The 24,252-nt window shown below is 38.2% G+C and overlaps 1 protein-coding gene across 1 annotated transcript in view; it reads left to right on the forward strand.

The window, feature by feature from the left end:
• Nucleotides 1-23,645, forward strand: part of wdr11 (WD repeat domain 11) — a 62,844-nt gene extending 39,199 nt beyond the window's left edge. The window contains exons 14-29 of the mRNA XM_003218610.4: nucleotides 633-741; nucleotides 2,684-2,808; nucleotides 6,111-6,258; nucleotides 7,468-7,574; nucleotides 9,280-9,394; nucleotides 9,973-10,144; nucleotides 11,332-11,440; nucleotides 12,733-12,795; nucleotides 14,334-14,399; nucleotides 14,830-15,001; nucleotides 16,422-16,517; nucleotides 16,809-16,974; nucleotides 19,670-19,767; nucleotides 20,703-20,848; nucleotides 21,589-21,668; nucleotides 22,018-23,645. Coding sequence (XP_003218658.1) covers nucleotides 633-741; nucleotides 2,684-2,808; nucleotides 6,111-6,258; nucleotides 7,468-7,574; nucleotides 9,280-9,394; nucleotides 9,973-10,144; nucleotides 11,332-11,440; nucleotides 12,733-12,795; nucleotides 14,334-14,399; nucleotides 14,830-15,001; nucleotides 16,422-16,517; nucleotides 16,809-16,974; nucleotides 19,670-19,767; nucleotides 20,703-20,848; nucleotides 21,589-21,668; nucleotides 22,018-22,175 — 1,930 coding nt within the window. The 3' untranslated portion in view covers nucleotides 22,176-23,645. The remainder of the gene's footprint in view (nucleotides 1-632; nucleotides 742-2,683; nucleotides 2,809-6,110; nucleotides 6,259-7,467; nucleotides 7,575-9,279; nucleotides 9,395-9,972; nucleotides 10,145-11,331; nucleotides 11,441-12,732; nucleotides 12,796-14,333; nucleotides 14,400-14,829; nucleotides 15,002-16,421; nucleotides 16,518-16,808; nucleotides 16,975-19,669; nucleotides 19,768-20,702; nucleotides 20,849-21,588; nucleotides 21,669-22,017) is intronic.
• Nucleotides 23,646-24,252: the final 607 nt, after the last annotated feature.

Genomic DNA, 24,252 nt, shown 5'->3' on the forward strand with positions numbered 1-24,252 from the left:
AGGATCTGTAAATGGTGTGAATTTGAATGTGGTACTCAGTGCATATCCACAGCTTCTTCCAATTCACAGATCTTCATGCCTTTCTCACATCTCTTTCCAGCCTTATATCACTTGTGTCACTTTCAGCGATCCCTCCAGCTGACTATATCTGCTGTGTGAATGAACATGCTTTGACACCACTACCTCAAAGCTTGAAATTGACAACTGGTGGCAAAAGATTTTGGATGTTGGGAGTATTTTAGATTTTGGATTTCCAGATAAGGGATTTTAATCCCGAATAATATTTTTAAAACATAGCTCATATGTTATTTGCAGTCCACCCTCACCCCTTTGTGCATATCTTTTATATATTTAAGCAATATATAAGACATACTTTCACTATGTTACAGCTCATCCATTCTCATAAACCACATGCGATAGAATGGAACAGAGTGTGGAATAAAATGGAAATCCACATATTACAACATCATATTTTCTGCATTAAAGACAAGTAGCGGAAATCATCACCATAGTGTCAGGGCTTGTACTGATAGATTCTATTGTGTAGATTCTATTAAGGTCTGTAGAAAATTCTCTTGAGTGTTTCTAATGTGGAAAATTGCTTGGTTTTATTTTATTTCTTTTCATTTCAGACAATACTTGGCTGTGGTGTTTAAAGACAAGCCTTTGGAACTGTGGGACATCAGGACTTGTACTCTACTGAGAGAAATGTCCAAAAACTTTCCTACCATTACTGCTTTGGTGAGGAAGTGTCAAAGACAGAACGCCACCAAATAGAGTACAACACAGTTTATTGAAGTTACAGAACTAAAAAATGCCCGTAGGAAGCAAAGGACTAGGCAAACACTTGTCTTCAGTGTGAAAAGTAACAGAAACAGCTCCGTTTGAATTAAAACGGTTCGAAAGGATAAACCGGATTAAACAGGAGTTTAATCCGGATTAAATCAAAAGTGCTTACTTCAGCCTGGCAATTTAAACAAACAAAAGTTGGTAAACAGAGGTCAAAATGAACACAAAAAACTGGCAGCAGATTCCTCTCTGCTACTCAAAAGCTACAGATGAGTAACTCAGGCTGTTTACTCCTCCGTGCAACGAGCGAAATCCGGGCCCAGGCACATCAATCAGGGTAACGGCGGTCAGCAGGGTCCCAATCCGGTCCAAGGTCGAAAGCCAAGTGCAGACGTCTAAAGTTCCACAAGTTCCACCGATAGCCACAGAAGGGATAGTCCAAGGTCGTAGTTAGTCAGTCAGTCCAGCGTCAATCCAGAGTAGGTAATTAATGTCCGTCAAAAAGACGACGGAGGTCCAAGCTATCAAGATTAAACACAAGTTGCACAGAAAAACCCCACACAGTTCCTCCCGCCGTCTATGCCCAGTGTCCTTGGTAACTTACGTATCCAGCAACGAATCACACCCGTCTTCAGGAAGTTCCCCAACAAGAGCCCAAGCGTTCGTCCAGATTACCTTGCCCAACGCAATTAGCCATTGATCCTAAACCCCATTTTATCCCAGTTCATAACTCCTCATCGCTGTCAGCTGCTATCCTAATTCCAGGTGCCTCATCATCATCATCCTCATCAGAGCTAAAACACCTTTGACTACGCCCCACAGCATCCCCAGCTGTGGATCCCGCTCCATCCCTCCAGCCCGTCCATGGGTCTGATCCTGCAACCCGCCAATCGCCTCCCATGCTATCATTGCCGGTGACACCCAAATCCTCCCTCACACGAGTCCACTCCATGTCATCCTCCTCTGAGCTAACCATCTCTTCCTCCATTCCCTCGGTAAAACCCTCAAATGAGTCTTCATCTGTTGGTTCTGCAAATAAGTCCCGGAGCCGTTTCCTTTCACGCTCCTCAAAAGAGTCTGACTCACGAGGAGTCTTATGACCCCGTCTCCTAGTACCGGAGCCAGAAGGCTCAACCATAACAGGAAGTGTGTTCACTTTTCTTTAGATAAGAAAAATGTATTCTTGTTTGGCCTAAAAAGACTGTCTTCTTAATAATAATAATAATAAAACTTTATTTATATACCGCCCTATCTCCCGGATGGGACTCAGGGCGGTTTACAGTCATAAAAGCAACACAAACATTACATAACAACATAATACACATTATTAAACAAAGTAAAATAATACAATTATAACAATAAATCACACTTACATGACCAGATCAAGGGGACGGGAACCATAAAGGGAAATCTAATGCAATATATTCAGGCTCAGAAGTCGGCGGTAGTCCAATATAATTACTCAAAAACCTGCCGACACCACCAGGTCTTCAGTTCCTTACGGAAATTGGATAATGTAGGGGATTGCCTGATCTCTTTTGGCAATGCATTCCAGAGCCGGGGGGGCCACTGCCGAGAAGGCTCGTTCCCTCGTCCCCACCAGCCGCACTTGAGACGGTGGTGGGAGCGCGAGAAGAGCCTCCCCGGAAGATCTCAAGGTCCGCACTGGCTCATAGGAGGAGATGCGATCTTGTTGATAGAACATAAATCCTCTCTTGCAGAAACCATCCCCTTGCTTTTTGTCTTGTAATATAATGAAACAGAATAAATGGAATCTGATTTGTGTATTGCTGTATTTCATAACACTTTTTCATGCAAGTGAATTGGGATGGTATGTACTCTTGGCAAGTAATCCTTAGAGATGAGTGAAAAGTTATGACTTCTGTTCTCTCAGGAATGGTCACCTTCTCATAACCTTAAGAGCTTAAGAAAGAAACAGCTTGCTGCCCGTGAAGCCATGGCCCGACAAACAGGGGTGTCAGATACAGAGCAGAGCAGTTTGGAGTCTTCGGTAATCAGGTATTAGCATCATTCTAAATTAGAAATTACTGTGTTGTTGTTGTTTTTAGTTTGCTTTGAATGTTTTCTTGCCAGAAATTACTATACATTAACTGTCAAGGACAGAACGCCACAAGATCAAAGATAACAGAGTTTATTGGATTTACAGAACTCAAAATGCCCGTAAAAGACAAGGGCCAGGCAACATTAGCCTCAAAAAGCAAAAAGGGGCAAGAAAAACGTTCAAAAGATAAACCGGATTAAACCGGAGTTTAATCCGGGTAAAATCAAAACAGCTTGCTTCAGCTTGGGAACAAACAAAACAGAAGCTGGGAAACAAAGAGTTCAAAAGAATGTAACTAATTGGCAGCAGATGCCTCTCTGCTGCCAGTACTATGTTTTGAGTAACTTAGAAGTCACTCCTACACCCAGCAGGCAAACTTCCAATACAAACACAACAGCCGAGGATTGAAGCAGTAGAGTAGTCCCAGTTCTTTCCGAAGGTCGATAGGCAGAAGCAGACGTTTGCAGTTTTCCAAGTCCAGAAGGAGAATCCAAGCCCGTAGTCAGTTCAGTCCGTAAATCCAGAGTAGCAGATGGCGTCCGTCAAGAAGACGACGGAAGGTCAAAGCTATTGAGATTAAGCAGAGGTTTGCACAAACAAAAGCCCACACAATTCCTCCCGCCGTCTGAACCCAAATTCCAAAACAACTTACGTAATCAGCACACGAAACACACCCGTCTTCAGGAAAACGTCCCACACAGATCCCAAGCGTTTGTCCAGATTACCTTGCCCAACGCAATTTGCTATTGCTCCCAAGCCCCATTTTATGCCAGTTACAAGTCCTCATCACTATCAGCTGTTCTCCTTAACCCGGGCGTTTCCTCATCACTTTCCTCATCAGAACTGGAACACCTCTGACTACGCCCCACAGCATCCCCAGCTGTGGATCCCGTCCCATCCCTCCAGCTTGTCCATGGGTCTAGTCCTGAAGGTCCCCAATCATCTTCCATCCCATCATTGCCAGTGGCACCCAATTCCTCCCTTACCCGAGTCCAATCCATCTCATCCTCTTCTGAGCTAACCAGCTCTTCCTCCATTCTCTCCGTAAACCCCTCAAAAGACTCTTCGTCAGATGGTTCTGCAAAGATATCTCGCAGCCTCTTTCTTTCGCGCTCCTCGAGAGTATCTGACTCTCGAGGAGTCTTACGTCCACGTCTGCCAGAAGCAGAGCCATGAGGCTCAATCATAACATTAACATTCATATAGTTAACTTCGGATCTATGGAAATAAAATATGGGTTCATGTTGTCATTGAAATCAGCTGCCTGATTTCTTTGTATTGTTAGAATGACAGGAGGAAGGAAGCATTGTTCAGAATTGCTCAGCATTATTGTAATATGTAAGGAGGTGGGATGAAGGGGAAAAAACATCTTATACTTCATGAATCAATCTGCTGCTTAGAACAAACACAATTAAAGTATGTTTTAATGCAATCAGTTCCCCTGAATCATAGTGACAGGTGCATGCTGTACTGTGTCTGACATATAAACAATTACTGGCACCAAGGAAAATTAAATTCTCAACCAAGAAAACTCAAAATGTGTTTGCAAGAAATAGTACAGAATAACTGCATAATTAATTATATGATGGGATTACCATAATAAAGCATAAAAGAGCCAGACTTTAAATAAGACATGTAGGGGGATTATCTGATGTTGATCCTAAGATCCAATTTGTGATCATTAAAGTTTATATCTAAGGCTGGATCTACACTGCCAAATAGCAGATTTTCAGAATGCAGTTTAACTGCATTGAACTGAATTATATGAGTCTACCCTGCCATAAAAGCCAGTTCAATGCAGTTAAACTGCATTCTGAAGCACTGTTATATGGCAGTGTAGATACAGCTTCAGGCTCCACTTTGTTGCTTAAGCTTGTGCTTTTCTAGGTTTAAATAGCTCTTTTTCATTCTTTTAAATTCTGAAGATAATTTATGTTGACATTGTGAGTGTCTGCCAGACTTCGAATCACATTCATTAACTATATACTTTCCTAAAACAATGTACATGGAGACAAGATGGTTGTAGGGTTTATTTTACAATTTCTTAGATTTTAAGCTAGACTTCACATAGTAAGCTTCAATGCTACATATATGTGTGTGAAGCATAAAACTATGATAAACTGTGGTGAAGTTGTGGGGTAAATTCCACATTTATAGCAAGATAGCTGCCTGTTTTCCTTTTCCTGATCAAAGCTAAACACACACGTAAGAAAAAAAGAGCTGCATGCATGATATTCGTTTATTAAATTCCTAGCCCACCTTTCCTCTATCCACCTCAAAGCAATTTACAAAGAATTTCAAGGCAATCTATCATCCAGGTATTTACCAGCCCCAGTTGTTATATTACCATATGTCTTCACACCATACCTTTAGATGATGAATTAAAAGCACTTGTTTTCTCTCCTTAGAGACCTTTTTGGTGCCTTGGCCATGTCTATAAGATACAGTAGAGTCTCACTTATCCAACATAAACGGGCCGGCAGAACGTTGGATAAGCAAATATTTTGAATAATAAGGAGAGATTAAGGAGAAGCCTATTAAACATCAAATTAGGTTATGATTTTACAAATTAAGCACCAAAACATCATATTATACAACAAATTTGACAGAAAAAGTAGTTCAATATGCAGTAATGCTACGTAGTAATTACTGTATTTATGAATTTAGCACCAAAATATCATGATGTATTGAAAACATTGACTACAAAAATGCGTTGGATAATCCAGAACGTTGGATAAGTGAGTGTTGGATAAGTGAGACTCTACTGTAATAGTGTTTGTTGGTTTGTGTTGCTTTTCTATAAAACTTGGGTTCAGGCTGTTTGACCAATATGAGCTGCCCTGGGCTTTGAGAATTTCAAGGCCTTTATTTTGATTCTTTCAGCTTCTGAGATACGCTTAGTGTCAGTGTATGAAAGACTTTCTTGGTAGCATTTCCAAGCTTTGGAACACCCTACCTCTTTTGTCCTTCCATCAGTTTAATTCAGGCAAGCCTCAAACAACTAAATCCAGTTATTGCAGAAGAGTATTTTAATTGGATGGGTATAATATTTTTCTGGTGGTTTGTTTTTAAATAGTATTTCAAATGTTTATGGTTCTTGCTCATTTTATGTTGCAAAGTATAGTTATTCTATAATGTAATCTGTCTGGAGTCCTGTTCACAAGAGAAATATAAATGAAATGAATGAATAATTTTATAAATATATTATAACTCTTTTCTTTTTGTAAAGGAAACAATTTTTTTTGTTTTTCTTTTACAGTTTACTGCAAGAAGCTGAGAGCAAATCCGAACTCAGTCAGAATATTTCTGCTCGGGAGCACTTTGTATTTACAGATACTGATGGGCAAGTTTATCATTTGACCGTAGAAGGAAATTCTGTCAAAGACAGTGCAAGAATTCCTCCTGATGTAAGTTCAGTGTTAAATTTTGAATTTTTTATTCATATGTTGTTTTATTTTTTTTTAATTACAACAGATACAGCAAAAGCACCTGTTACTCTTTATTCCCTTTTTTATTGTTAATAATAGTATAATATAAAAGGAATATCTGTCTTCTTGGTCAATAGAGAGATTCTTATATCTTTTCAGTGTGTCTTCATTCATACATTTTACCATTTTTGCCCATTGCTGCAAAACAGGGTCTTTTATATAGCAATTTATGTTAGTATGAAGTAAGCAAGGATATACCTCAGTAAGAAAGTAGATATGTTCCCAAGCTGACAGCTTTTCTAGTTGCCAGCTGTCACAAGACAAATTGTTGTCATGACTTTATACTTAGAGAGTTCCATTCAGAAGATAATACCGATGGGAAATCCCATATCACAGAACCTATTGCATCTCTAGCATCTATCCTCTGTGTCAGATTCCTTATGTTCATAGGGTAGTTTGCATTATATCAAATAGTCTTGGAGTTCATAAATAAGTACTAAAAATGAACTATTGATCTGCATTCCTAGAAGCTTCACTCCAGGCTATTGTTAGTGTCAGTTTCCATTAAGCCATTCTTAAGGATCAGACTGTTTTGGTAATCTTTACAGCACTGTCTTTGAAGCATCTATGAAACCTATTCTTGCATTTTTAAAAAAGATGCAATCCGCAAGGTCTCAGATTTAAAATTGGGATCAGAAATTGTTGAGTGCTGTATGAAGTGGAATTGTCCCAAATTTTAATAACAGGCGTGGCTTCTGAATTCCTGCCTGTGTCTTTCAAATCCCCATCAAACTGTTAAGAAATGTTTTCATCTTGTTGTTTGCCCCAAAGCACTTTATAACTATATTACTGCACTTTAGTTCAAATGTCCCCTCCACACCATCCCCCTCCATCAACCTGGTGGTTCATTTCATTTTATTTTGTTTTTACTCGTTTTATGCTTTTAATGAGTTTTTATTAATAATGTATTGTTTTTATAATGTCGATCTTACTGTGTTTTATTTATTGTAATATGTCTTAACTGTTGTACTTTTTTTTGTTTTCGGGCCTTTGTCCCGTGTTAGCCGCCCTTAGTCTCTGTCAGGAGATGGTGGCGGGATAGAAAAATAAAGTTACTTACTTACTTACCTATTTCTTTTTATTTTTAATTTCTGTTGTTGTTTTTATCTGTTCTTGAAATCTTTGTAGGGAAGCATGGGAAGTATTACATGCATTGCTTGGAAAGGAGATACCTTGGTTCTGGGAGATGTTGATGGAAACTTGAATTTCTGGGATTTGAAAGCCAGAGTATCCAGGTAATGATATGCATGACATTCAGATGTGGCACAATTTAGATGGTGTTCTGATGTCATTTCATGATGAATTTCCAGGAAATAATATGAATATATAGTGTTGCTTCCTGGCACACTGGGGGAAAATGCTAGTCCACAAGATCAGATCGTTGTTTTTGTTTTGATAACTTCTGTCACGTTAATATCAATTTATGTTGACTCCATGAATGAGAGACCTTCCAGTCACTTTGTCACCAGCAGCCCTTTTCTTCAGCTGTTTAGGTCTTGCAGATTCAGGGCCATGGCTTCCTTGTTTAAGTCTATCCATCTGTAATGTGATATATTTTCTTTTCCTATTGTCTTTTACTTGTACTTTATTGTCTTTTCTTGTGAGTCATACCTTCTCATGATATGTCCAAAGTACAACAGTCTTAGTTTAGTTGTTTTTTATGTTACCATTAATTTTTGAAAATCAGACTATGGGCAACATTTTACAAAATGGCTGTCCATATAGCTAAGAAAGTGACTGAGGTTTTTGCATGCTTCATAATGGCATTTTTGTTAGTTTTTGTGAGTTGACTCAAAATCTGGTCGATAATGATTTGTCTCAAAAGGCAAATTTATTAGTAATTATATATGAGACTGTTCATCATACAGGTGTGTTTTAAGACCAAAATATAGAAACTACCATGTTTATTTGAGTCTAATGCTCATCTTTTTTTGGTTAAATTACATAGCCAAAATTGAAGTGTGCATTAGATTTGATGGCGCATTAGAATCGTGCATGTAGACCCGCCTGCTTCCCTCCATCAGGCCAAAGTTACACCAACTTCAGCCTGACGAAGGAGTATGGCTTCCCAACTGCCTGCTTCACAACACCTTCAAACCAAGGGGGAGGCCGGCAGGCTGCAGAACAGCCAACAGGCAAAGGGAAGCCACACACCTCTGTTGGGTCAATTGGCCTCATGAAGTTTGAAGCCTCGTGAAGGAGGTTGGTTGGGAACTGCACAAGGGTAGCAAAGGGGCACAGGCTGCCACTTCCCCTTCCCTGTGCCGTTGGGCCTCTTTTCAGAGAGGCAGGCAGCGGAAACAGCTGATAGGTAAGGGGAAGTCATGCCCTTTCACCAGTCTTGTGTGGTTTCCATATTGGGAGCATTATATTCGACAGCAAAACCTTTTTTTAAATGTATGCCTTCAAAATTGAGGTGTGCATTACATTTGATGGTGCATTATACTTGAGTAAATACGAGTACATGCCCAGAAAGGTTATCATAAATGTTCTGATTCTGTGTATGGTAAGGTGGAATAGTAAATGCTTCACCAATTTGTTAACTAATTATATAGTTCATGGCTTGGTATGATGCAATGGTTTCAGTGTTAGACAAGGACTTTGGAAGACCAGGTTTGAGACCCCATTCAACTATGGAAACTGATTTGTTGACCTCAGGCAAATTACACTCTCACCCTCAGAGGAAGGCAACCCTCTGATCGAATGTTGCCAGTAGAACCTAATGTTAAGTTTTCCTTAGTAATGGGAAATGACCTGAAGACAAAGTGGTATAGCAATCACAGTATGAATATGGACAGATGGAAGGTGATGTTGACTGAAAGCTCTTTCTTCTTGGAAAGGTTTTTGCTTATCATTTTAGAAATGGACTAAAATGTCTGTGTGATATCAAAACACAAACAAAGTCTTTATGACAAATGTATACTGTTTATGGCCTTTCAGGGGAATCCCAACACACCGAGGCTGGGTGAAGAAGATCCGCTTTGCTCCTGGAAAAGGAAACCAAAAGCTCATAGCAATGTACAATGATGGGGCTGAAGTCTGGGATACAAAGGAGGTAGATACCAATTTTGTTTAACATCTCCCTTTTTTTTTTCTAAATAGGGTTGAAACCCTACTTAATTGTGTTATGGATACTTTCTGTTTGTGACACTGATTAGTTGTGCCTGTATACTCTTTAAAATCACAAATTTTCTTAGTTTTTTTTCAGATATTTCAGCTGTTACAGTTGATCCTAGTAGTTTTTTTTTATCATAAAGAGATACAGAGAGAACAGAAATACACCTTGTATTGGAAACAAAACATATTTCCTTACTTATATATAAAACAAGCAATTAGAAATATCTGTATCATCAATTTTTTGTCCTTTGCATTTTTTCTAAATGGAAGACCACCAGGTAATAATGATTAGAAAGAATGTGTGTGTGCGTTCCTTAAAAAAATCCCAGAGATAAATCTCAATAGCATTTGTGATTAAGGATGGTGATAGAAAACAAGAAGAAAATTTGACATAAGTGTAGCCAAAGTGTCTTATATGTACTGTCAAGAATGATTGATATATATATAGATATGAAGAGAGATATTTTCCTCAATTGCTGTAGCCTTCTTAACCCTGAGATTTGTTTGGCCTTTCAGGTACAGATGGTTAGCAGTTTAAGAACTGGGAGAAATGTCAACTTCCGAGTACTTGATGTTGATTGGTGTACGTCAGATAAGGTGATTTTAGCATCGGATGATGGATGTATCAGAGTGCTAGAGATGACAATGAAATCTGCATGCTTTAGGATGGATGAGCAAGAGTTGTCAGGTAAGGAAAAAGCCGCCTTTCTTATTCAATTGAATCATGTGGCACTTGAAATAATAAGATGTTTACATGTTGAAGCATCCAGAGAATGAGAAATATATATTCTACCCACAAGAGTAATACAAGTTCCATAATTTAGGCACAGGAGCTGGAATGGATTGAAATTGTTTCTTATTCAAAAAAGGTAGTGTTATGTGGTAATAAAGATTCGATCTTCCTGTGCATTTCATCTCAGGACTGAACAACTACAGAGGAAGAGTGAAATAAGAGACAGTGGAATTGGAAAATATCCACAAACTCCAGTCCATTGAGACTAGGCTGAATTTATTTAGTTTATTTATTTACCATAATGTAGCCTGCCTTTCTCAACCCTGAAGGTACTCAAGGCGGCCTTACAAAAGCAACAATTCAATGCCGCAATGAATAGATAAAAACATTAAAACCAGCCAATTATAATATAACATTGAAAAAATAATTAAAATCACATGAACAGAGACACTAGCTTCCTGGCACAATATACATATTGCAACATTAGTGAGACCACCAGCAGCCCCCTGACCAGTTTATCTTGTCTCCTTTCTGGTTCCTTACCAACTCCACACTACATTCCAATAATCCCCTCCACCATTCATATGATTATTTACTCATCTTTCCCTTAGGGAACATCTTTCATGGGAATCCTAATTGGAATCCGCCGAGTCCCTTTGGGGAGATAGGATGGAATATAAATAAAGTTATTCTTATTATGCCTAGCTATCTTTGTCTGCCAATGGCTATCATTAATATTGAATTTGTCACCTGATCACCATACCCATAAGTTTAGGATTTCTATGGCTATTGACACAGTATGCTATATAGGTCTGTTCTTAGACACTTTGTCTACACTGCCATATAATCCAGTTCAAAGCAGAAAATCTGGATTTTATATGGCAATGTAGAAGGGGCCTTAGTCACACTACTGTCTCTTAAACTTGCCACTGATAATATGATTGCTCTCCTGATATGGCAGTACTTTTCAAGAGATTATAAACTCACATTATCAATTTTTATCAACTATCTATAATAAGCACATGTCCCAAATATTTAATCTCTTTTACTATATTTGTGGGGGGTTTTCAGGTGTCATTGTGAATCTAATGTAAGTTTTCTTTTTCTTTTTCATCCTTTCCTCCTCTCCTTTTGTTTTCCAGAACCTGTGTGGTGTCCATATCTTCTCATTCCGAGAGCCTCTTTAGCTTTGAAGGCATTTTTGCTACACCAACCTTGGAATAATAAATATTCTCTAGACATTTCTGACATGTAAGACTCATTATTAAAATTCAAAAGTCTAGTTTTATAAAGTGACAACACACATACTAAGAGTTTAAAACAGCAATGGAACAGCTTTATAACTGTTGGAGGAGAGCATGCTGGAGCTGGGTGAAGTTTAAACCATTGTTAGGCAGAACAAGAACTTATCTTCATGCACAATTATTTTCTCAACTCTGTTGGGGAAATGCAGACACGTAAACTCACATGATGTCAAGATAAAGTTAGGCGCCTCTGGATTAGGAGTATGTGGGTGGGTCACTACTACCTTTAGTTTAGGTGTAATTTTCATAAAATTGGAAGTCAACATTTGTCATTTTTTAATTTTTCTGAACACACTGCATTTATATAGAAACAAACCATGTTTCTTCTATATGCAATACTTCCCTGTGCATAACAGTCAAATAAAGTTGATTCTTTCATGAGCTGAGCAAAGAGGATAACTGGTTGTATGACATATATCTGTGAATGTATTAAACAGTGGATTAGAAATCATATATGCAAGTATTTGAATTAGTAAAGGTAAGGGTTTCCCCTGACATTAAGTCTATTCATATCGGACTCTGGGGGTTGGTGCTTATCTCCATTTCTAAGCCAAAGAACCGGCGTTATCCGTAGACACCTCCTAGGTCATGTGACCAACATGACTGCATGGAATGTCATTACCTTCCTGCTGGAGCGGTACCTATTGATCTACTCACATTTGCATGTTTTCGAACTGCTAGGTTGGCAGAAGCTGGGCTTAACAGCGGGACCGCCAATCATTTGGTCAGCAAGTTTAGCAGCTCCACAGTTTAATCCGCTGCACTATCAGGGGACCCAGTATTTTAATTATTAACAAAGATAAATTGCAACCTATATTGTGGCAGAGACACTGCAGAATAAGACCCCTCCCATATATTTTCTGCCTTCCAAATTTGGGAAGGGGATACACTTCAGAGCAGATGGGGAGGGAGAAGCGGGAGGGAAACTTTTGTTACATTAGTAGAAGTCTGATAATATAACATTAAATTTAACTCTTAATTGACAACAAAATACCAATGCAAGATAATGCTCTTCATTTAAAGCAACCTATTGCTGAAATGCTTTGTTGAGCTGTGAGAAGAAATTATCCATATTTACTTGTCCTACATAATGTTAGAATGATGATTCAGTCCCCCCCCCCCCCCCCCCAATTCTGGTTATTCCTCTGATTTGCAGCAGATGGTGTACTCTGGATGAGAATTGGGTTATTTTGTCTCAGACTAATTTATGCCTTGTTAATTGTATTGTTTGCTTTCCAGAAATTATTCAGAGAATGAAAATGTTAAAAATTTGCTACAAGAACAACTGCACTCATTATCCAAGTAAGCATATCTCAGTTAATGCATTCATATGTTAATCAAAATATACTCTTGATTGCTGGTGTTACTAATCGATATGCATATTTAGCTTCCAGCAGATCTGTTCAACTGATAATGTTATACATTTGTAGAAATGACAAATAAAACATCTTTATTGTCTCTCATTGTCAGTTTTTCAGTTCATTTTTTGTGTCAGCAGTATTGTTTGCAGCCATATTGCCCTGGCAGTCAGATCAATGTGAAGCATTGGCAGAGTTATCGAGTATGATGCCCTCTAATGCAAGTAACTCGCTGGCAAACTTCATGCAGATAGACTATAATCTTAATCAGTCTCTCAAAACACAGTCTTATCTTTTTTTCCTTTTACAATCTGCAGTACAATACTAAAGAAGTTTTTTATAAAATGATGCACAGTTGGTACCTGACCCCAGCAAAGCTAGCTAAAATGTATAAGGGAAGAAACAACAAGTGCTGGAAATGTAAAAAACAGAAAGCAACATTCTTCCACGTGGTGGACCTGTAAAAAAGCTAGAGCATTCTGGGGAAAAATACAAAAAACACTGCCAGAAATTTTTCAGTCAAAGATACAATTGGAGCCTGAATTATTTGTATTGGGAATGTCAAATAAACAAAATCGTTAAACTACAAAGTATTTCACTACATGATAATAGCAGGAAGAAGTATACACAGTTCTGGATGAAGGCAGATCTTCCAACAATAAAAGAACAGCTAGTGAAAGACTTTAAAATAGTATAAATGGACAAATTAGCAAAGAAAAAACACAAAAAACTTTATCAAGAACTGGGAAATATTTCTAAATTTTGTAAAAAAAGAAAAAAAGAAAAAAAGGAAAAGATTTAGGAAGAAGAAAGAATAGAAAAACAATGTAATAGGAAGGAAGAATGGAATTAAGCAGAGGCTGGATGGCCATCTGTCGGGGGTGCTTTGAATGCGATTTCCTGCTTCTTAGCAGGGGGTTGGACTAGATGGCCCATGTGGTCTCTTCCAACTCTACTATTCTATGATTCTATGATTCTATTAATTATATATAAATGTCTCCAACCAAAGGGACGGGAAATCATTAAATTGGGAGAGGTGAGAGGAGGGGAGGGTATAACCAAATACAAATATAGTATAGATGTTATAGGAACTATTGTATTGATTAATGCATATATTCATGTTTATATATTTGTTTCACTGTTTTTTTTATGAATATGTAAATTGAAAATAAATTCAGAAGAACAACAGTGACAATAGACATAATAGAAAGATTAGGTACATGACCACATACCATGGATTTGAAACAAGCAGCTATTGGGTTAATGTGATAAGCATTTTTGTCCTGAACTTTTGTGTATCTTTCACAAACTAAAAGATTAAAATGAACTGATGATCTTTAAAAAGTGCAGTATGATATTTTTGAATAATATTTATTCCAAACGTTAGCAGGGTTATGGAGGCATGGGAATATATTTTCATATATGTTGTGAATGCAATGTCCTCCAGATGAATTTTTTCAAGTGTAAAATTCTATTTTGCAGTGATATCAAGAAGCTTTTGCTTGATTCAGAATTTGCCCTTCTGCAGCGATGCCTTTTAGTTTCAAGGTAAGAAGTTTTATGCATGTTTTACATGTAGAATTCTAATGTAATTTTCAACCTGATTCTTTTGAGACTTCCCTAAAATAAGGCTATTTAATCCTTCCTATGTCCAATTACTTTTTTCCTGCACTCAAACAAGTGTTATTGGGTCATTCCTGCTATCTTAAGGTCTGTGGGCACCCTGGCCTGCCCACTATATGTTGGGGACTCTTTGGGGATGGAAAAACCATGCCATCTGTATTCCGAAGATAGTTTCAGGAGAACTATTGTTTCTTCATTAAAATGTTTCACTGGACAACAGTTTAATGTCTTTTTTCATAGTCTGCCTATTTTCTAATTTATTTTAGGGGAAGAGGCAGAGATAATGATAATAGCATTCAGAAATCGAAAATCATAAGAGCTATAAACCTTCAATTCAGACTTTTGCTTTTCCCAGGCTGTATGGTGATGAATCAGAACTGCATTTCTGGACCGCTGCTGCCCATTATTTGCATACCTTTTCCCAGGGGAAGACATTCACTGAAAAAGCAGAAAACATTTCTCAAGAAAAATGGATCAGTCCACTAGATATATGTTATGATACACTGTGCGAAAACTCATATTTCCAGGTATTGCATGTTTTTTAGCTAATAAGATGGCTCAAATAATTAAAGATAGCACCTTTACTTTCACATAAGGCTGTTCACCTTTCATTTAAGGCTTTCATATGTCATTCTTTTTTTGTGCTCATATCCCTGAATATGTGCATGTATAGCACTACTGGTTTCTATATTTTGCACAGTGTAGTGCAGGATGTGATGGGCAAATAAGAATTTTGTCGCTGACAGAAATGAGGAAAGGTATTTATCAATTTCTATTTATAGCCACACTATGCCATAGGTTGGACCCAATTGCAGCAATTTTGCTTAAGACATAGCTGGATCACTTTCTCAAAGTTTCATTAGTAATGGATCTGATGAATTTGCAGAAAGGAGGTGCACAAATATTTCTCAGTTGAAATATCAGGGCTTTTGGAGGCAGGAAAGTCTATAGCAATTCCCTTCTCCAAAATGCTAAAACGATACAGCAAAAATACCTGCGTTTTATGAGGAATGTAATACTTTCATTGATCATAGGAGATAGTGCTGTTTTCTTAACATATAATAACAACAACAACTTTATTTTTGTACGCCGCCTCCATCTCCCCGAAGGGACTCAGGGTGACTAACATGGAGCCAAGCCCAGATAATCACCATAAAACAAGATAAAAGACATACATAAAACAAAACAAAACAAAATAAAACATATTTATACACAATGGCTTAGTGAAATTATAAAATTATAAAATGATATAGTAGAACATAATTTAAAAACAGTTCAAGGATTAATCGAGGGCAAAGTGGGCCCTCTCCTTATACTGATATCCATATTCTTGTGTCCCTAAACTAATGCAGTGGTTGTTTTTTTTTATATATTTACTTTCCTAATTCTTACTGTAAGTCCTCATTACTTCACTTACTCTGCTATTAATGCCATCTTGCTCAACATGTTTTAATTCCCTTCATTTGTTTTTTTTTTCTTCCTTTTAATACTTATCAAAAGCATATCACTTTTTGGTGGCTGTTTTTCCTTCTCTGCTTTTTTGGAAACTTGGGTCTTTTTATTGTGAGTCTGTAATTTTGAGTCTATAAACCTCAAGCATTGGAAGAATTTAAAAAATATTTACATGACTTCCATAACTGCTATGCTATATTTGCTATGTCTTTGAATTTCCTGTCCTTTTTGTTCTCTTCTCTGTTTTTAATGCCAGTCTCCCCATTTATGGTTAAAAAATATATATACCTGGATGAATGTATCTGGACGGAGTTATTTCTATATAACTTTCCATGATAAGATGAACCCTTGAGAAATGTAAATTATTGAAGCACAACAATAGATTGTTTATCCTCTGGATGTCACTTTGTTTTCATATATATCACAGAAGCACAATTCTCGTTTTGTTAATAGTAATTTGCCATGTATAATTTATTTTCATCTAAATCTCTATAGAAATTCCAGCTTGAACGGGTCAATCTTCAAGAAGTTAAAAGATCAAATTACGATCACACCAGGAAATGCACAGACCAACTGCTGCTTCTGGGCCAGGTTTGTCTTGCCAATTTTCTTTCTTTCTTTTTTTTTACGATTGAATTCATTCCATTTTCATTAAAACAAGAAATTAATTAGCACACCAAGGATAAAATAAAGTTACACTGGCAATAGATATTATTATTGGGCAATTCTATTTTCTTTTTTCTTAAATAGAAACTCAGATTTTTTTAGTTAATTGGTTGCATTGGAAAATGTATTATTTATGTATTTATTTACTACATTTCTATCCTGCCCTTCTCACCCCAAAAGGGGGACTCAGTGGCCTTTCTTTTTATTCCTTCTCAGACGGATAGAGCTGTGCAGTTACTCTTGGAGACAAGTGCTGAGAATCCCTATTACTACTGTGATTCACTCAAAGCATGTTTGGTTACGACAGTTACTTCCTCAGGCCCATCCCAAAGTACCATCAAATTGGTGGCAACCAACATGATTGCAAATGGAAAGCTGGCAGGTGAAATGTTCTTTCTTTCTGAAGCCTTGAATTTAGACTCCATTGAAATGAAACACTTTAGTTAGGTGGGAAAATGCTGCTGATAATGGTTTCTTCTTCATGGTGTCTGCACATATGGGTTGTCCACACATGTGTTGTGTGGTTTAGAATCTTCTAGATCACTAAATTGAAACATTTTGGCAGAGGCCCCATCCACTCTCCCCATGTTATATAAATGCCGTGGGTGGGGCTGAGCTTCAGTGCTTTTTTCCTTTTCTAAAAGCAGCAGCTTGGAACCTCTCTATATCTCTTTGCACTATTTCTAATGGTTTTTCTCCTCTATGGCTTTGACTCAGACTGTCCCTGACTACTCTTTGTCTCTCGATCTAACTCGAACTGTTTTCTGGATTACTCCTCTGCTTACTCATTAGGATGGCTTGCACCTGAATCTTTCCACCCCACAACTCGTAGTGGTGGTGGAGGACCCAGTTTTTCCTTCCTTACAACAACAAGCTCCTACCACCATTGTGTTGCCCTCGCTTCCTTCCTTACTTCAGCTGATTAAAACAACAGGCGTATCCCCCTTTGCAGTCCCCGCAACCTCAAAGAGGGCTGAAAATCTTTACCATGTTGACCTGTCTACTGCAGCATGGCTTGCTAAACAACTGAAGTCCAACTGTCATAGTCAATTTCAGTCAGTCTCACCCTTCTCAGAAGCCCCAATCAGCACCAGTAGATAAGGAGGGGAAGTAGCTTGATGTTTTTTTTTTTTTGGGGGGGGGGGATCTACTCCTCAGCATGCCTCTCTGCCTGCATGCCTCATTATGGGGCTTCCATGGGATCATACCAAAGCTTCCTATGGGGAAAGATCTCTCCTTTCCTTGATCTCCCACCTGAAGAACAGGCTCAGACCAAAGTTTTCCAACAAGGGGCTTGTCTCCTGGCGAATCTCCAGAAAGAACTCGCCAAACATATGGCTGACTCTCTTGGTAAACTCCTTGCCACTGCCGTAATCTTACATCGCCACTTATGGCTTGATGTGTCAGCCCTATCCATCTCGGCCCGGTTGGTCATTGAGGACCTTCCCGTGGATGAAGCAAGCCTGTTCAAATCTGAAAAAGACACTCAGTTGGAGCATGCCCAGAAAATGAGACAGATTACTCACAACTCCTCATATCCCTCCCTGCAATGCTGGGAGAGTTATCGCCACTACTGCCATAGACACTTCAGTCCGAAGTCATACCAAGCGAAGCCCTTCCTGTTTCTCAGACCCTTTAGTCTGCCTCTTTCTAAAAGCCTTTAATAATGTTCACCACCACTACCACCTTCCCTATCACTCCCAGCTTAGAATCTGGAACTTGTAATTCCCAACTCTCCAAGCTGTCCTTTGAACCCATGGCCTCTATCAACCTTGCCCACCTGTCTTGGAAGATCATTTTCTTGGTGGCCATCACCTTGTCTAGGCGAGCCAGTGAACTCTGTGCTTTGCGGTCTGACGCCCCTTGCACTTCCACAGGGACAAGGTGATACTCTGCACTGATGTGACCTTCCTCCCAAAGGTAGTGTCACAATTCCATATGTGTCAAGACATTACCCTTCCGGCCTTTATTCAACACCCGGCCTCCCTACTGGAAGTGGCTCTCCACTCACTGGATGTTAGAAGGGCACTTGCATTCTATGTCGATAGAATGGCTTCCCATCGGAAATCTCTATGGTTATTCTTGAAGTACTGATCGGCTGCCTTAGGCCTCTCAGTGTCCTCACAAAGGCTAGCATCCTGGATTTTTCTCAAGCATCTGCCTCGCCTACTGCCTAGTGGGCAAAAACCCACCACAACACGTGAAAGGCCACTTGGATAGAGCCATAGCCACCTCCCAAAGCCTTCTTGCATGACATTCTGATTGATTAGATCTGCCAGGCAGCGACATGATTTACACCTCTGACATTTGTATCCATTACAAGCTGGACATCATGGTCTGGAAGGATACTGCCTTCGGCAGGGCCATTTTATTTACTTGTGTGGCATGAACCACCTTCTCAGGTTAGTAGCTTGCTAGTAACCCATATGTGCAATTTCATAGACACCGCAAAGAAGATTACCTGAAACTGTTTCTTTGAGTGGTGATCTGGGAAATTTGCACACCCCGCCCATCCTTCCTGTTTGGTTATGCCTTGTTACCTAGCTGCTGCCTAGCAGCTAGTGAACGGAGCGGGTGGGGCCTCTGCAGAAATGTTTCAATTTAGAGATTTTGAAGGTTCTAAACTGCACCGTGCATGCGTGGATACCTATATGTACGAAATTCATAGATCACCATTCGAAGAAACACTGTTACAGATAAACAACCCGTTCTTCTTGGGGGAAATGGGTAGCATCTTTGTGAAACTGTACTGTGGTCTATCTAGTTTCTGTATTTGTTACATCACATCTGTGTGATGCATATACCTCTTCTTGTCACCCATAGTTTGCATCAGAGTGTGAATCTCTGGATTGGGAAAGACTCAAGTCTTTTCATTTTTTGATTCATTGTACAATTTAAAAAATAAATACCTGGGCACAAATTTAGACCAGAGGAAGTTGAGCTGGGGGACTCTTCACACTTCAGGTAGCAAATGGCAAGGTTTGATGTTGTCGGCTGCCATTAGAGGCTTCTTAGTTTGAAATGTGGATTAATCAAGCTTGTAGAAATTAAGATAGCAATTGCTTCTTCTTTTACAGAAGGTGTCCAGTTGCTGTGCTTAATAGATAAAGCTGCTGATGCGTGTCGTTACCTGCAAACCTATGGAGAATGGAATCGAGCTGCATGGCTTGCAAAAGTAGGCAATTTTCTCAGTCCTTGTTTCCTATCCCCTGTGATCTGTTGCTTGCTGATAAACAACCATAATTATGCTGATAGACAACCACCAGGGAAGAAGCTAGCAAAGTAAAAGCTAGCATACCTTTCAGGAAGGGTGATGTGGAGGAATCACTCAATATTCTGGAAAAATGAAAAATGTCAGCCACACATTTCAAGCACTGATAACAATAACTGTTCAAAATGTTATATTAAGAGATTTGCAGCTTTAATATCAACTTCTGTAAGAATATTATAGATTAACAGCTAAAACAAGTTGAAAATAGGGAGAATGTGGATATATCTTCTAGGTGCAGTATGAACCAGAATCATTGGATTGGGAAATTAGCTGTATCCATGACTTACAGGTCTAAGTCAGGACTCTGCAAGTGGTAATAGGACCATCTGCAGAGTCCTATGTAATGACTTTTTGTTGTTATAGTTCAATCTCCAAGGTTGCTTCAAATTTCCTTCCTGTTAACCTCCACTGAGATTTCTTTACAACCATTTCTAGCTTTGAATTGTTCTCGTACTTTCTGTCTTGGTTGCATTTGGTTGTGGACTTCCTTTCTACTGGTTAATTTGGCCAGATATCACTCCGTCCATTCTTCTTATCCCACATCTTTAGTTCACTGGCACACCATCACTTTCTGGGAATATCTTTACGCTGTAGCTGAGTTTCTGCAAAAAACCTTTGGTGAGACTTTAATATAGCCAGAGATTAATAAAATTGAAACTTTCCAAGAATTGATCAGAACTTTTCATGTCAGTCCCATTATTTCCTCATAATATGGTAAAACACACACGACCACCCCCTTCCTTCCAAACCTTACATATTAAGAATGTGTGTATTTTTGTACCTATTTGCACTATGACTCATATTCTAAAATTGATTGAAGTATTTCCACTCTTTTCTAGGTTCGTCTGAATGCAGAGGAATGCGCAGATGTTATGAAGCGTTGGGTTGATAATCTTTGCTCTCCACAAGTCAATCAGAAATCCAAGGCCATCCTTGTCCTTCTCTCCCTTGGTTGTTTCATGAGAGTTGCAGAGATGTTACACAGGTCCAATGATGTTCATTTCATCATTTTATCTGTTTACTTTCATCCAGTCCAACAGTGTTGACCGTTACTGGTGGCAGTAGTGGCAATAGTACAACAGTCATGTCTACATAGGGATCGTGAATGCAGCAGTACAGATGCATCCCACACATTACTTCAGAAATAAATGGTAGCTCTTGTCTGCTATCCCTCCACTCAAAAATGGAAAGAAAGGCCTATTTGGCATCCTGAAGAAAACATATTGTGCCATATATTTTCCATGGTGTCTCCCACATGCTGTTTTAAATTTTAACTGAATGAAAATACACACATGCAGTTATGGGACCAGATTGTAAATTATGAGGCTAAAAGGCCCTGGAATGAAAGAATTTTCACTGACTAGAGCCCAGTTCATCAAATTCCTGGAATATTCTTCCCATTTGTCAAATAATATAAATTGATATTCATGCAAGTGAGAGACAGAGAAAGCAAACAGTGAGTCTAAAAGGCTATGAAAGGCAAGTATACAAGCTCTGTGTGTTTGTTTTTTTATTTGATACACTTTGTAGTAAGCAGAAATAGTTTGATGAGGGAAACACATACAATATATCAATTTCTGTTTGGAATTAATAGCCTTTAAAAAATGTGTACCAAAAGCATTACTGAGTCTTGTTGCAATCCTGTCAATGTGTTTTCCTACATAGTGACAATATATACTTTAAGTTGCCTTTTGTATCCTAATGATTTGTTCCTCTCTTTAACAGTATGAGGTATTTTGATAGGGCCGCCTTATTCCTCGAAGCCTGCCTCAAGTATGGCACAATTGAGGTTAACGAAGATGCAAATATCCTTTTTGAAATTATTACTGCTGATTAGGGGAGTAATTTGGGCTGGTTTTTAAAAAAGTATTTGGTTCGAACTGAAAAACAAATATTTAAGGTGGGATGGCAGGGTAACATTTTCTAAGGAAGGAAATGGCAACAGTTTATCCAGGGAATAACATGCAGTGTGCTCCATGAGGTTGTTTTAAATATTTTGATGCCCAAGATCAAAGTATGGGCAGTTCTTATTGTTAGTATCACTATCCATAAATGCCCCATCCCAAAATGAATCTTTTTCGAGAATGAGATGACAGTGTTCTGGTTCTGGTTATTGCCATTGGTTCATGTCTGTTTCCTTAACACACATTTTACAGAAACTGATCCATGCGGTATTTGCAGATTATGCCAGAAACCTAAAGACTTTGGGGTTTACGCAGGCTGCTGCTTTGTTTGCCTCTAAAGCAGGACCAGCTGGGAAAGATTTATTAGATGAGCTTGAACAATTGAAAGAAGAAGGACTTAAAGAGTGACAGCTCTAAGTGAACTTCTACAGAAATGAAGCTTTATCTGACGGAGTCATTCATGCAGTAATTCTTTGAAGATAAGTTCTTTAAAATGAGCCTTTTTTTGGGAAAAGAATACATGTTTGGCTGCAATAGAAATTATCAATGAGTATGTGTCAACAGGGTTTTCTTTCAAAATTGATAGAGATAACATTTTCATGTTAAGCAAAATTATATTTCTCTTTAATCAAAAGTTTAAAATGGTTCCTATAAAAGTTTCCAGCTACTTAAGGGAAAGACATATCCATTTTAAGTTTTCTTTAAATAAATGTGGAAGCCCCAAAGCCAGAACCAGTCTGTATCAATGCTGGAGACAGTATTTGGACCAACCCTTTTTTTCAGTTTCCTTCCCTTTCAAAACAATCAGTCAGAAATCCCTCCTCAAATAACCAAAACTCCCGGAAACCACAGTTAAATGGAATGGTTTGGTTGATTTTTGTCCCTTGCAGACTACCCAAACCCAAAAGGAAGAACAATTTAATGAGAAATTAAAGGATTCCACTGTCACTTTATACCCATGGTTTGGAAGCACTCTTTGAAGGACTTTGCACACTCCCTGAAATGTGATTAATATGAAATATCTTGAGGGAAAGCAAGCAGGGAATCCTTGACCCTAAGAAACTAGCCTTTTGAAGAATTTTTACTACTGCGTTTTCATGTCCAGGAGTTGGGCAAGAGATGTAATTGAAGTACAGAAGCACATCAAAGTGCTTTTCAGTAATGTGAACGACATGCCATCCCTATAGATCAGGCCAAAGGCCTCTTTGTTCCAAATAGTATCCAAAAAGATGGCTATTAAAAGACCAAAAGCAGCTAAATGACAACCCATTCCACAGCAACAGATTTTCAGAAGCATGCTGTTTCTAATTCTAGAAGCCTATATGGCTATCATAATTAGAAGCCATTAATTGCACTTTCCCATATAAATTGTCCCCTTTTCAAACCACCCTAAATTGGTGATTATAATGAACATGCAAAGAAAATATATAGTAATGTCTAAGAAATATTCTGCTCTCCTGGTGATTTAAAATGAAACTGCTGTTAATTGTATAAATAGACTTTTCTGTTGCAAACTAACAAGAATTAAAGATTTGTCCTTTTCTCTGTGTATTGAGCATCATGTGTTTTTAATAGTCTACCTAAGTAGAGCCTTGATCAGAACCTGGATGCTTTTCTTATGAGATTATGTAAATTGTTGTTCTAATTCCACCATTTCTGGTTGCTATCCAAATGACTACATGTTTAGTGTTGATAAAAATTTAATGCTGATTTTTATTTAATGTGCATTTTCCCCAGAAATATCAGAGGCATTGAGTTAAAGTACTCTGTGGGTTATAATCAGTGGATGAGTCCTTGAATTTGAGATCAGAAACATCTCAAAACTCTATCTTTAAGCGTGCCTCCTCACTGCAATGGAATAAATGATTCTCTTGTTCATTTTGGCTGATATTTGAATACTTCACAACGCATGTAATGCCTACTTCAGAAAGAGTATTTCTGCAATACAGTAGTACCAAGTGGCAGAACTCATTAGTTCTTAGAAAGAGATTGATGCAGTTTTATTCATTCCTTGCAGTATGGCAGGGTAAACCATTCCAAGAAACACATATATTTTTCACAAACAAGCATCTTTGGGGGGGGGGGGAGTGAGAAATGAGCTAAAATTAAAATACTTTCTCAAGTGAATTGCAGTTTCGAAGGGAAAACACTGATCTATATGGTCAAATTCTGAATATAGAATATTATACAAACTGGAATTTTCTCTGTAGATATAGAAATTTGCCTAGAATGTTTTTATTTGGCTTACCTTTTATGTTTGTATGGTCAGGACTTACTTGCCTTCTATGTTTTTATAATGTGCAATTAGAGATTGCAGCTCTTTGTCTTCAAACACATGAATAGAGTCTGTTTTCTTAGCTAGATTACTCCAGTCAATTAATAATTCAGTACTGATGCTTTACCATGAAAGAAATACTCTTATTTAGATCACAACAATTATATTCTCCTGCTTTTATTGGGTCGTGTTTCGAGAATGAGAATAAAG

This window comes from Anolis carolinensis, chromosome 3, assembly GCF_035594765.1.
Source record: "Anolis carolinensis isolate JA03-04 chromosome 3, rAnoCar3.1.pri, whole genome shotgun sequence".
NCBI classification, from domain to species: domain Eukaryota; kingdom Metazoa; phylum Chordata; class Lepidosauria; order Squamata; family Dactyloidae; genus Anolis; species Anolis carolinensis.